Source organism: Phoenix dactylifera, chromosome 18, assembly GCF_009389715.1.
Source record: "Phoenix dactylifera cultivar Barhee BC4 chromosome 18, palm_55x_up_171113_PBpolish2nd_filt_p, whole genome shotgun sequence".
NCBI lineage: Eukaryota > Viridiplantae > Streptophyta > Magnoliopsida > Arecales > Arecaceae > Phoenix > Phoenix dactylifera.
This window is the reverse complement of record NC_052409.1, coordinates 7,811,527-7,826,300: the sequence shown is the minus strand read 5'-3', so window position 1 is coordinate 7,826,300 and position 14,774 is coordinate 7,811,527. Positions and strand designations below refer to the sequence as shown.

General features: G+C 39.5%; 1 protein-coding gene across 3 annotated transcripts; it reads right to left on the bottom strand.

Annotated features, from left to right (window-relative positions):
- Window positions 1-602: 602 nt before the first annotated feature.
- Window positions 603-14,688, bottom strand: LOC103716336 (eukaryotic translation initiation factor 4G-like). 3 transcript variants are annotated; one of them, XM_008804290.3, is made up of 10 exons: window positions 14,562-14,688; window positions 14,112-14,341; window positions 13,861-13,982; window positions 13,522-13,668; window positions 13,235-13,302; window positions 13,040-13,096; window positions 11,330-12,658; window positions 7,833-11,203; window positions 1,691-1,885; window positions 603-1,602 (listed from the first exon to the last, which is right to left on the bottom strand). In XM_008804290.3, exons 2-10 carry the CDS (start codon window positions 14,315-14,317, stop codon window positions 1,272-1,274), a joined length of 5,826 nt encoding a protein of 1,941 aa, XP_008802512.2. In that variant the 5' UTR covers window positions 14,318-14,341; window positions 14,562-14,688; the 3' UTR covers window positions 603-1,271. The 3 variants fall into 3 exon arrangements, with proteins under 3 accessions (XP_008802512.2, XP_038971514.1, XP_038971515.1); XM_039115586.1 differs by having other exon boundaries at window positions 1,208-1,602; window positions 13,522-13,650; XM_039115587.1 differs by lacking the exons at window positions 13,040-13,096; window positions 13,235-13,302; window positions 13,522-13,668; ... (1 more) ...; window positions 14,112-14,341; window positions 14,562-14,688 and having other exon boundaries at window positions 1,208-1,602; window positions 11,330-12,450; window positions 12,527-12,993.
- Between the last annotated feature and the right edge of the window lie 86 nt (window positions 14,689-14,774).

Genomic DNA, 14,774 nt, shown 5'->3' with positions numbered 1-14,774 from the left:
ATCTGAGTTCACTAAAACAAAAGATAGAAAGCATTTTTAGCACAAATTCTCTTTTCCTTTTAACATAGAACTGAAAGGTAGAGAGTTAACATCAATCTACTACAGGACTGGAGGCAAGAATCCTTCTGCTGTAACAGATAAAAGAGTGCAGAAAGTAAGCCATTTTGCATCATAAAGTGCATCATCAGATTGAAATCGGTCTGCCTTTTGATTTCTGGTAAGAGAATTAGTCCTCTCTTTGCTTTCATTTTCCATCAGAAGTTCAAGCAGGAGACAGGTGGCTAGCATGCACTGGTGGCACAACCATTTCAGCCTGCAATATCTGCTTCACAGATTGAATATGATTAGGATATTGAATATAAATGCAAAAGTAACTCATATATTACACTTTATGTGTAAAATGCTATCCTCTTTTTTTCATTATTTAAATACAACAAACAAATGATGGTACGAGAAACAGGAAAGGCATAGCCATATCCACTCAATCACCTGATTCCTTTAAGGGATCCTAAATATTCTACCATGTTGCACACTTCAATTTAAAAACTGCCTGTCAAGCATACAATCCATTAAATCAAAATGATCACCATAGGAAAGAAAAATTAATAGAGGCATTGATAATGTCACTACATTACTTTAGAGTTTGAGAGATACATAAGAATAAAGAGGATTGCAAACATATTTGGATATTCGGATACAGATCAGATATTTGTTTATCCTGTATCCACACATATACGATTGTTTTCTTTTGACATATAAATATGGATACATATATTAGTCAAATATGAAAATTTATAACCATATCTATATACATTTGCATAAAAAATGGATCTAAATGTATTTAGATGCAAGTTGGTTCAGGTTGTAAAGACACTGGAAGTCATGGTACCTGGGACCTATTTTCAAGTCCTGCCCATACTACTTTTAATTTATTACTTAATAAACTGGATGAGGGTTGGTCGCTCCTTCCTTTTTTTTAACAGAAAGAAAGGTCCTTGAACAAAACCGTCTCCACGTTGTCCTTCATCAATAAGAGATAGACAGCCTGCTAAAGGAACTCTTCTCCACTCTCTTTCCATCAATAAGAGACAATTGCCGGCTTATGCTTGTAACAAGCTTCTTGAATAATGCTCTATTTCCAAGGACAGATGTGAACTCAATAAGGCATTCGAAAATAAAAAATAAAATAACAATACGCAATAAAGAACCGGACAAGCATTTTTGCAGAAGTACCCTATAAGGCCTAAACATAATAATCTAACCAGACATCTCTAAAGGAATGCATCCAGTTTCTTTGCCTTGATTGGATGCAGCGGTCTGAAATCCTCCAATCGAAGATTGGAGCTCACACGGATCTCATTCAGAACAGCATCTCCTTTCTCCATTTTGATAACTTCAAGGATGCTACCAAGGACCTCAGATGCAAGCCCGAGCTCCAATAAGCGCCTGGGCTCTTCTCCACTTTCCTGGATTAATTTTCCTATATCTCTGAGTGGAACCACATTTTCCAATATAACTTTAGCAAAGATGCGACCAAGAAACTCAGCTGCTCTGGGAGCATCATTTACAGCATCCTCCAGTAAGGAGAGAACTGATTCAAACCTAGCAAAAATGTGAGTCTGTAAGATTTCATTCATTGAAACAAATGTTGCTTTTGTACTTTATCGGGTTTAATAACTGGCATTCATACCCCAGGATGAGCTGTACTTGACTAAGCAAGCTATCTTGAGACTTGCAAAGGTTGACGAGAAGTGTAGCCAAGAGATCCCTCTCCATGTCTTTCCGCTCAAAGGAGTCTGTGACCCAGGATGATATCATGGCAGGATAGAAGTCTGGACAATTCAGCTCTTTGATGCACAAAGATACCTCCTTCTCATCCCTGGCACTAGTGAGATTGAAAGAAAGAAAAAAAATAGCAATCAAACTCCAATCAAGATATAACAATTTTTTTTTAAAAAAGGAGGAAAATATATCCACGCAAATTCAAACTTAACATGCATGGCAATTAGTAGACAAGGCATTCGGGCCCTTGTGAATTGAAAGCCAAAGCATAAGGTTTGAGAAAAATTTCATTTCAGATAACGTGTAAAAAGAAGCCATTCGCGCTCATAAATTGAACAAAATTAATAAAAAAAGTAACAAACCCATAACAGATAATCCACTACACAAGCATGCTTTAGGAAGACAGCTATCAGCCTCCCACCCAAAAACCTTAATTACTCAAGAAAAGTCACGTCACGAACAATGAGTGTACAGACCATAGCTTTGTATCCAAATCATAACAATAAAGTGTATTTCAATATTTGAATCAATTTGGAATAATTCATATCCAAAATAAAAACATAAGATTGCTTCTAGTTTGCCTGTGATAGTCACAATTTTTCAACCAGAAAATTAAGAAGGTTTGCTTCCGTATAGACCATGCTTTTGCCGTACCGACCCATACCAATTGTACCATATCATACCGATAAGATACCATTACGGTACTAATATAGATAGGTATATGAGCAGAACTAGCCTGAATCAAGCAAAACCGCCCGATACCGACCCATACCACCTAGTTTCAAGCGGCACCATGGCAGAAACTGAGAAAAATGTTGGAAGCTTGTCTTGACATGGAGTACATACCATACCATACTGAACTAACAACATACAGTACGTTCTTAGTACCAATTTTGCGGACCTTGGTATAGGCATGATTCTTCGTACTAGTGCATACTGCCCAATATCGGGCATACTGTACCAAAACAGTACTAAACCAAGACTTGATCGAAGGCGTACCAAATCTCAGTATGTTGAACTTACACCCATATCGAGCACACTTATACTGTACCAGCATGGTACCAATATGGGGTCTGGTACCAAGATGATAAACTACATTAATTTGTGAGCTAAAATGCCTTACTTATCAAAGTAAAACATCCAAGGTTGACCCTTTCGAACAACCAGCTCAATGTCTATAATCTTCCTTTGCAAAATCTAGCGCATAAGATTTTTATTTGGATCATTGATAGCAATAGTAGTAATCCTTTGATTTTGCTAAGGATTAGGATAAAAAAGGGGGAAAACATAGGAAAAGAGAGGCAAGGTGGGAATGCAATCTATGGTTGCTTATGCATGAAGCTCTACTTTTTGGTAACATGCATGTAAAGTTAGTTATATATAAAATAATTAATTTTTAAAAATACATTTAATGAGAAAATGCTAGTTTCAAGACTCAAAAAGAAACAGGGAAAAGCTCCTCATCTCGCAAAAAAGTCACTAATTTCACAAAGTTCCAAAGGGATATATAGGGAAATAAGGAGGCTAATATACTATAAGAAACGTACGGTTATTCTTAAGGCATACTGATGTAATTAAGAATAGAAAGTTATATGCCTAATCATGGAATACAAATAAAGAGCACAGCAATAGGGAAAAGAAGACAATTGGGCTTTAAAGAAATAAAGCAAAAAGGAGAACAACGAGATCATGCTGCACAAACGAGGAAAGAAGTGAAAATGGGAGCAATTTGAAAACTTGCAAGAAAGATGATGATGCATTCTACCAAGTCATTTTCCCACGCATTTGACAGAACAATAGAGAGATCAAACAAACCCAAATAACAGACGAGAATGAATGACATGGAGAAGGGAGAAAATAAAAGATGTAGGCAGCTGAAAAGTTCTCTTGCACGCTAGTCATGAATTCTACATAGAGAGTGCCAAATATTATCAAACAGAGAAGAAAATAAATATATTTAGGATTTAGGTTAAAGGGCTAGTAGCAAACATCCTTGAAATTTGTTGATCCAACCGTGGAATTAAATTATACTCTATCTGTTGGTGGAACCCTAACTTAGTCTATATGATAAGATAACTAATGTCAAAAGGTTTTCATGTGTCTCATAACAACAATATAGAAAACCTATAAGAAAAAAGCAAAGTGACTTTTCTCCTCGTCATGGTGCTGCTGCCAGAGAGAGAAGCTAATCTGGTGACCCCACAATAGAAACCATAAGTAACAAGGCTGGAACAGCAGGCTCGAGGAGGAGAAACGAACTAAAAAAGCACTACTGGAAACTTAAGTGGCTGATTGTCTAGTGAGGACAACAACCACTAATCTAGACTGGTTAAAGGAGGCATTAGAGCCCAACATGCAGAAGATGCTGGAATTTAGGTGCATTTTCTTGATGGTTAAGGATTAATGATAATTTTTGAATGCAAGGAAAATGGCCAGAAAAATCCCATGTAGCATAAGCAGACGAGATACGCCAGCAGTAGATGCTAAAGGCTAACTAAGAAGAAAGACGAGTCTTATGCCACACAACAGGTTAAACACCCAAGTGCTGGAAGCTTATCTCAAGCTATGTGAAAGATAAGCAGCTAAGCAGTGTTACCTGGAACACTCCAAATTTTGGGTTTCCCGATATTCTGGACACTTGGACACTTCATGACACTCACTGACTCTTTATACCATCAAATTATGATGATGTATCTACTTTTGGCACTTCTCTATTAAAGTTTTTAATTCTAACATGATAATTAGAAACCATCTATGAACTAAGGAGCATAAACATAGCCTATACTTCCTTATGTACAGACATCAATACATATTTACACATGCATGTATAAGATATAGACATGCTTCCGCATCTATTTTTAAGAACATGGATAATATTTTTTTGGACACTTGGACACTTGGCATCAGTGTCATGTGTCCAAGTAATATTGCAGCTGAGCATAGCTATTGGTGTAAGTATTCATCTAATATATGGGATTGCGTAAAGCATTGCATATTTCAACGGGAACAACCAGACCAATCCAACTGGACTCGTGGATTGGACAGCCCATTTGGGCAAGGCCCACATCAATCTGACCCAACCACCACCGCTCCACCTTTTTTTTCTCCCAAACAAAGCCTGTATCTTGCTGTTTTTTTTAACACCGCATTATACAGGCTGGGGTGGGTTGTCAAGAGTTGTGCCCAGATGAGCTGTCCAATCCACAAACCCAGCGAGACTGGTTTGCTGTTCCAGCTAAATTGCTCAAACAAGTCCCTAGGGGTTTCTAAAAAAGTTCCAGTAATTTTAATATTCAACATTTGAGATAAAATTTTAGCCGAATTGTGATTTTACAGTTATCTGGTCTCTAAGTTGTCCAAGTCAGCAATTACTCATCCCAAGCACCAAATAAGGGCAACCAACCTAACGGGACCCATATTGCTAAGAAGAAAGGCCCTGGAAGTCGTGCACCCCTCTCATCTCATGAACAGGATAGGGCGATGCCTAGTTCCTCTTAGGTACATGAAAAGGATAGTAGGAAAAAAATAACAAAGCATGAAAGAAAAGGAGAGAGAGAAAAAGAAAACAAAAGAGAGGAAAGAAGGAAAGAAAAGAAAGAAAGCTTGGATTGTTGCCTAGGCTGTCCAACCACTATTGCTGTCCCTTTAAGTGCTTCTGCTGTGTACTTTCTCCTTTATTTCTGTCTTTTAAATCATAAACCTGTCCTAGGGTCTATAGGATCTAGACTACGATTTTTTTTAGTGTAAAAAAAGAAGGATACAGCCTAAATCATGACTAAAAGAAATTAGTTATTCTAGACTTTTTATCTCTTTTTTTTCTCTTTGGGCTCAAAAATTCAGCCTAAATCATGGATAACTGGATATAATTTCCTGCCGTCTTTTTTTTTCCAGCAAGAAAGAATGGAAAGGTAATCCCAATTCAACCAAAAACTCAGATCTTCTCCCAAATTTAGATTTAGCCCTTTCAATGGATTCAATATTCAGATTGAATCAACATTAGATTGGCCTTATCTTTTCCCATGTAGAAGGTTATGGTGGCTCTCGCTTTAATTAAGAGCATGAAGCATAAGTTCTATCACCAAATCCACAACCAAAGGGAGGCTTCCCTGCCTTTAGTGTAAGACCTGCGTGCACTCGTGGCAAGTATCTCATCACATCTGGACTATAAAAGTTATCCCATTTTTTGGGATCATATGAGCACCAAAGGGTTCCCAAGCATTCTTTTTTTACAAAAAAACAATAAGTAAACTACCTTCTTTATTGAATATCTAGCTTATAAGATCTCCTTTTCATCCATCCTGAAATGCCAGGGTTGAAAGTACAAGTAGAATGAAGAGATTCAGGGGGTTTAACAAGCGAAGGCACCTGGTTTTGAAATGGAACATTCATATGGTTTCTTCTCACTTGGCTATGTGAGTTTTGGCACACTTCGAAAGACATGGTGATGAAGATATTCATAATTCTTCTATAACAGATTTCTTTAAAAAGAGTACCTTATACCATTAGGAAAGATGTGGAAAAAGGGATCATAAACCTTTAAGTTTGCATAGGGTGATTTCAACATTCCTTCTACTTCTATAATAGGGCTTCTCAAGGACATTAGTTTAAGTGTTTCAATGAGAGTTAATGGACAAATCTATGAATTTAAAGTTTTTGAAAAAACCGACAAAAATAAATGCGCCACAAGTAGTTTTGTAAAATATTTGTTATTTGTTGCAGTGTCTTGGGATCATTATCCTTTTTTCTCAAAACTTTGTGCGATCGGCATGTTCATATAATGCAATATCCTGATCAATTATCCCATTGACAGAAGCATATAGATGATAAGCCGATACTTGGCGAGTACATTAGGACAAAAGACAACAATCTCCTCCTTTTAGCCTGCTTTTATGCATTTACATGTAACATGTTCCTAGTTATGTAACATCCTGAGTATAGCAACATTAAATGGAATAACTGCACAGTTAAATTATTGCATCATTTAACTACTATATCAGATATTACACTTTGAATAGTTGATAAATAAATATTTTCCAATTTCAACAGCTAGATAATGACTTTTAAATGATTATGATTAAATGGCTGCCAGATCATTTATATTCTAGTCCGCATGATGATATTTTTTAGTCACTGCTAAAACATTTATGCAACAGTTAAATGATTACAAAAACTGAACAGCTCCTTGAATGTTTAAATGGGTGCCACAGAAGCCGTTAGGCATTGCATGGCTGTTCACAAGACTGCTTAAGCATTTGAGCAGCCACATTGAATATGGATCAAGGGAATGTAAAAAAGAGTAGCAGATGGTAATATAAAATAAGTGATTTGTAAGAGTTATTCTGCTAGTGAAAGAATATGGAAGAATGCCATCAGTCTGGTAGAAAATTATAAACTAGGAATAAGATAAAATATAAGGTCAAAAAAATTAAAGACCACACACAAATTGATGTCCTAGACAAGTAAAAATTAACATCAAAAAAAAAAAATGATCACTAACTTTCTTCTAGCTATGATTAGTGGTTAGTCTAAGTACTGAACAAACCAAAAAAACCTGAGAAGTCAAATTTACTATCCAATACTCCAAGGATGATATATTTAGAAGTAGAAATTTCTGAAAGTGAATGACGAGATAGCAACATATCACTTTATGAGAAGCACGTACAGGATAGTCAAGGATGATATATTTCAAAGCAATCTATACAGACAAGCAAACTATATAACAATAAGTATCCTGATAAAGAAAAATTAAATATGTAAATATCCCCTTCCAGAAAAATGAGAGGTCAGATGTCAAATGGGCGTGTTAATATCCATAACCATGTGAAATTATATACTAGTTGGAACATCTTTATGGTTATGAACAACTAAATTCTGTGTTCCCCTGAACTGGCAGTAAGCCTGCAACTGCCATGTAACCTTATTACTGTTTATCCAGCCTTTTTAAGTAATCTTTACCATCAGGAGCAAAATCAATGCTACGCATGCTGTATTATAACATAGAGATCTGTCAACGGTATTCAGAAAAGGGGGGGAAAGGAAAAAGATGTTACCTATAGAATTCCCTTATTGCTGATATTGATTTCTCTTGCAAAACGTCTTCGGACAATGGTTTTGCTTTAGAAGGTGCACCCGCACTGCCACTTAAAGATCCCTGCACATGACCAGCAGGAAGGATGGTTGCTGCAGATTGTTCAAAAGAACAATCTGCAATCTTGTTCCTGCTCCCTAAATAAGTATTACGATCTTGAGGATTCAGTTGATCATGGGGTGCTCCAGAGAACCTATCTGGCATATATTTTGGCACTATTTCTTCTTTTGAGCTATAAGGTATTCTATCAAGTGTCACGCTGTGGCCATTTGGACCAGATGGCATTATACAATTGTCACCACCACTTGGAGAAATATCAGCCAAAGGAGCACTTGACATCGAAGACTGAGCTCGAACAGACATACCCCTAGCAAGACCACCTTGTGGGCCAAGGGTAATTGAATCATCATCAGTAGGTCTTTGAGGAAGGGGAAGTGACAATGTTTTACTTTCAAATGGACGTCTATCCTCTAATCGAACATCTTGAGTCCCATACCCATGGACCGGAGGTGATAAGTTGCGTATGCTACCAATCTGGGAGCTTGGAGAAGGCAATATAGTGGATCCCCGTGCACCATAATCAGCAGGTGGTCCTCTTCTTGAGACAGAAATACCAGAACCACGAGCTGATCTACTTGCTTGAGCCTGTCGCTCCTGAGCTGCATCTCTATGCACCTCTTCAATTTTCTTCGGGCCTTCAATTTTCCTCCTTTGTTGCCACTTATTCTTTCTCAGATCAATTGCATCCTTCAGCATGAACCTAACCCGAGATGATAGCTTCTGATTTTTTGATAGTTTTGCCATCATGTCAAAATACGCATCCATATGTTCCTTGGCCTTGGGATGGTCTATTATCTCACCTATTGTACTCATCAGCTTGCACAAAGCTTCAATGTCTTCCTCGTCAGGATTCTGATACTGTCCAAGCAGCTTCTTGATGCATTCATGCATAATTCTCTCTGTCAACATCCTTTTCTTGTACAATTCCCCAATTAACCGGATATTTCCCAGCATACGCCTCCGTGCCTGGATCCTTTTCTCCTCTCTTCTCACTTCAGATTGTTCAGTCTCACCTTCCTCTTTGGCTTTATTAGCCTCAGCTTGCTCTCTCTCCCCTCTTTCAAATTCCTCTTGGCACTTGTTCAGAAGCAACCTTTTAAAGGTAATTTTTTCATTGCCCTCTGTGAAATCAGGTAATTCACTAGCAAGATGGTAACAGAAATCAGCATACATCTCACAGAAAGTCGGCTCCATCAAAGCTTTGTCAAAAATCTGCGAGATTACACCAGTAAGAGTAACAGCATTGTCAATATTAACCTCCTTGACTTGCTGAAATAGCTTCTCAAAATTCTGAGGCGTCAACTTATTCAGTATGGCTTTCAGTTGTCTTTGCTTTGCCTCTTCCTCGTCAGTCACCTTACTGACTAAATATCTATTCTGAGCTTTGTGCATTACTTGTGCAGGTGTTTGAGGAGAAGGAATTAACCCTCTATGAGTGCCGTGCTGCCACCTGTCTGCATCAGCACCATTACGTGGTATCCCTCCCTGAGATGCCAGTGACTGCATTGACCCAGAAAGAATCCCTCCAGCAAACTGACTAGATGACTGCCCACGTGGATGTCTTAAAACCCCATGGTTAACTCCTTGTCCTGGACGCAAGTTCATAATATATGCTCCACGACCAATCTCTGGCTGAAGGTCACGTGCAGAAGCAAAAGAAATAGATGCTTTCATCCATCTATCATCATCAAGAATGCCAAACATCCGGTGATCTGCCCGAGAAGCTCCAGGAGATCTATCAGTAATCCTTCCAGGACTTGGGTAGGGTTCGTGATCAACAATATAGGAAGCACCAACCGAAACACTCATCAAAGCATCAGCTATATCAGATATAACGTCAAACCCTGCAGGAAGAACAGTACACTGCTCAGAAAAGGTCAATAGAAAATCCCTGGAATACTTTCTCCTCATAGTTTCATTTCCACAATCATTCTTTGCTTGACTTGCTTGCTGTCCATCCTCTGATATTCTCAATTTTGGAGTGGAGATATCAGCTGCATCTTCCCAATCATCTACCTCAACTGTGCTCTGTCCATCTCCCTCACTAGCCACAACATCCTTATCAGTATCTGAAGTCACATGTTTTCCATCCACTACTGCAGAACTATCAACACTTTCTGAGATGCAGGTAATTTCATGTTTTTCCTCAGGACCCTTGTACGCATTGTAAAGATCAGAAGTTCCCGCAGCATCAGCCTTCAAATAAATTTCCCTCTTCTTCTTCTTTTTTCCTGAAGACGGCTTACCCCTGGGAGGCTCCAAAGAAGGCTTGTCCTTGGGCCTAGATGACAAAACAGAAACTGGATCCTCACTAGAAAGCTTTGTAACATTTCCTTCCAGTTTTTCTGTCACTTTAGAAGTAACAGGGGCTGAAACAGCAGCTGTCTCCAGATGTGAGGCCTCAGATCCACTCAAGCCATCATCATGGCAGTGTAATGCTTCACTTATATCTGTGATGACATCTGAAGTGGAAAACTTTTTTTCTTCAACATTTACGGATGAAAGAGGACTTGAAGGAACCACTTCAGCTTCTATGAAATCTGAAGATGTACCAGCAGAGATGCCTAATTCCTCAGGTGTCTTCTCAATCAAAAAGCTTAGCTCCACTGCTTCAACATAAGAACCAGACTGTTGCCTTTCGGCATCATAAGACTCACAGGCATTTGGACTTTCTAAAATATCTCCTCCGGCCCCATCTTGCTCAACCAACTCAACTGGTTCTGCACCTTGAACACATTCAGTAATAGCAGACATTGGATACAGTTTGGAATTACCAGCATCCCTTAAGGAATCACCAAATATTCCAGTTTTATGATTTTCCTTCTTTGCCACTGTGTCTTGTCCCAGTTCGACATTTAACAAGATAGAATTTTCCCGACTAAAAGTAGGATAGGAATTCTTGGTTACAGTTTCATCCATCTCAAGACCTGTAGAAACTGATGTCTCAGAAGAACCTCTCTCTTTAACTAGAGGTACACTGTCAGCTCTCAGACAAACATCTTGTGCAATTTCCTTCACCAAAATAACTCCAGATGCTTCTGATTCAGTAGGGACTATTTGGCTTTCAACAGCTTTCGAAGTTCTGACTTCAGTAGAACTACTTTGTTCTAAACCAAGTGAAGAAAAACTAGTGGTAGTGGTTGGCATATCAGCCCTGGAAAATTCCTGAACTTTCTCAGAAAGTCTAGATAGTTGCCTTGTTGTTACATCTCCAGAAGCACCATGACTAAATGAAGACAAGTTCACCCTACCTGCAGAATCAGATGTATCTGCCTGCACCATCCAAAAATGTCTCAAAGTTACACATAAATATTGCCCCATAGATAATGCCAACAAAATATATCTTCTAAATGAGAGGGGAAAAAATAAAAAGAATAAGAAACATCAAAAATTTCACACCTGTTGCTGGTGTGGCGAGTGTCTGGGATCCTTCTTGCTGAGCCTTTTCTGGTGATCCTTCAATGAGTCCGATCTTCGAATAGGTTCTTTTCTTCTGCCATCAATTCCTGCATCAATAGGTCCAGAATCCCCATGATGGGCAACAAGAACTGATGAGGATGCAGCCTCTGAGATTTCCAATGGCTGAGTAGCTGATTTGGGCTGCTGAACAGAACTTTCTGGACTGATTTTACTGTCATTTTGATGACAAACTGTGGTTTTTCCAGAAGGCTTTAATATGCTAGGTGCTTCGGCATTGCTTGTGGGCACGCTAACTGTCACTACAGCTGTACCAGCATTATTCCCATGCAAACCAACAACCGGCTTCACCATCTCCTGAGCTGGAGCTGATGGAGCAGAGACAGGTTCAGATAGACTATGCAAAGGAGGCCCAGGTTTGCTGCCAGGCATGGGCTTAAGGACAGAAGGATTCATGAATGAAATGGCTTGGCCACTATCGTCAACTGAATAGCTATATCTTGGTGCCTGTGAACCAGAAGGCATCTGGCTGCTTGTCAAAGGAAGAGAAGTTGAGGTAGGGAAGAACATCTGTGATGGCTTATGAGCATTGGATTGCAATGGAGGATAGTAATGTGGAGTAAAAGATGGACCTTGTTGAGATTGAGATGGTACATTAGGGTGGGGCCTTTGCCCCGGAGAACCACCATCTGTATATAAATCCATCCTTTTGCCAAGTCTCAGCTCCTCATGGGTCTCTGGGTGAGTTATCTTTATGGTGGTCTTGCGAGGAGAACCAAAATTTCCAGGCCGCTTTTGGGCAAATTGTGGGGTGGCAATACCAATTCCCATGCTTCCTAACTGAGGCGGAAGCTGATGACCCATTTGAGGTGCAAAGCCCAAGCCATGTCCCTGGTGCATCATCATATGCGGCTGCAGAGGATGAGACTGGAGACCCTGGAGAAACATCTGTTGCGGTACTTGAGAGACATTTCCAACAGGCAGTGTCATTGGCATTTGCAGTGAGCTTGCTGCCACACCCTGTGACTGCATCTGACGACTGGAGGCACCAAATTGCAAGGGAAGCTGTGGCCGTTGAAAGGCCACTGGAATGGATATTCCAGCTATAGGAAGAACAGAAGAATTGGGTAGTGGTACAGCAGGGGCAGCTGAAATTTGTGAGTACACATCCTGCTTTACCTGGGCAGGAGGGTGAGATTCTCCAGTATTTGATTGGTTAGCACCACTTCTATCCTTCTTAGGTTGCTGCGGATACTGCAATCCAGAGTGTATAGGCATGTTCGGCATCATCCTGAATGAACCATGGCAAGCCTGCATGGTGGAATTCAAGATCATGAAAGAATAACATTAGAAAATTAAAAATATATACAAATTAGAATAACGGCTATTAGGTGTCTATATGACAGTGATCAAAACTTCCTCATAATGGAGACTGAACATGTGGACAAAATAACCTATCCCAAGCCAGAGTAGTTATGCATCTGTTTGACACATATCAAAAAGTCATATGGTGTTTGATTCATCAAACTAATAAAGCTATCTAGCACTACAAGTCATGTAGAACATGAACAGCTACGGGAATGTAATGTTGGTTCATCCATCACCAAAGCAAAGTTATTTCAATAATCAACTTGCAGCGCCCACTTTTTTTTTCTCGTGTGAAAAGTTAATTCTAAAAATCCAGCACAAAACCTGGTCCTGCTTCTGCTCATCCAGATTAGGTGGAGCTGAGGTAGTCCGAGTGGGAATCTATATCAATCATAATAAATTTTGCCAAGTCAGAAGGTGTATTACGTAAGAAAAAATAAACAAGAGCCGAAATAAATAGCATAAAGTTCAACAAGAAGCATGAAGCAAGAATATAAAGCATGAAGCAAGAATATATACCTCAATGCCATCTATGAGAGCAGGACTTATAGACCCAAATTGAAGAGTATATGTCTCGGTTTCATTGCCTGAGGGGAAGGAATCATTTCCCAAATAAGCCTAATTGAATAATAAATTTAAAAAAAGAAAGTTTTTACATGTGACCTCTTGCAGAGACATTATCACCATTGCAGCAAACCATGCTTCCAATTATAACAGTGGGTATGGAAAGGAGGAAAGACATCCTAGCGTACACAATCCACTGGAGTAAACATTCAAAAAACGTCAGTAAATGCTCAACAAATTACCTTTAGCTGGAGTTGCAAGGTCTGCCGAATCTGAAGCTCCTGCAGCAGACTGAGAAATTGGAGCCCTTGGGTGGTGGGCTTGAGAGTTTCTCGGGATGGGCGCATCCACAGGTTTTGCAGCACTTGGCACTGGTGAATCAGATAATCCTGAATGTCAGGAAGATGAGTAAAATTTAAGGGTATAAATATTTTTCCCTTTTTTTCACCATTCCAATCTACACTTCTCAGGTACCACTCAAACCAAGCGATCAACCAAAATTGATAAATATCAATAAAAATAATAATCATAAATAAAGGAGAAATTTGAACAACCACGCAAGGGTGGCTGGACATGAGTACCATTCTGCACCGCCCGCGTAGGAACAGGAGCTGCAGCGGCAGCGGTAACACTCGCCTCCGGACTCGAACTCGAGGGGTTTGCCGTAGATGAACCTCCTTGTCCATTTCCAGGCTTCTTGAAACTAGAAACAAACAAGAAAATCGCAATAAAAACCCGAACTTTTGAATGCCCATTTATCCAAATCAACGTAAAAGGTGTACTCCATCAAGAAAAAGGGCATCACAGGCGTCAGGGAAGATAAAGTCTTTACCTCCGATTCGTCGAGAGGGGCGGGTGGCTCGATGAAGCAGAGGGAAAAGAGGAGGAATAGGAGAGCTGGGGACGAGGGGCGAAGCCCCCGGCCTTCCCGCGGCCGCCGCCGGAATATCCCCTGTGCTGGCCGTAGTTGCCGGAACGACCACTCTTCCTCAGCTGCTGGCCGTCACTTTTATCTGCCCTGGATTGATTGAAGGACATAAATCCGTCTTTTCTTCCACACACCTATAGCACCAAAAATCAATGTCAAAAAAAAAAACAAACAACAAATCCCATCAACCGATCAAACCGACGAGATATCCAAGATTTCACCATCCCCATATCCCAGAAAGAAAAAAAAAAAAAAACACAGAAGAATCAAAATACATCACGAAAAAGCGGAAAAAGAAACAATTTTAACGCATTGGCGAATTCGATTTCGAGGGTTTTGAGATCAATCTCTCACCTGAAGCCTTCGAAGAGATAGAATCCCTGATTCGAAAAACGGTCGAATGTGGAAGAAAAGAGAGAAGCGCGGATTCGAAATGGTTCTTTAGAAAAGGGGAGAAAGTATATATACGATAAGGAATAATTAAACAAATTAAGAAAAAGGTTAAGAAGAGCAAGGAACAAACTCCTCTTCTACTTCTTGGTGGACCCGGTCTACGGCCCATGTTCA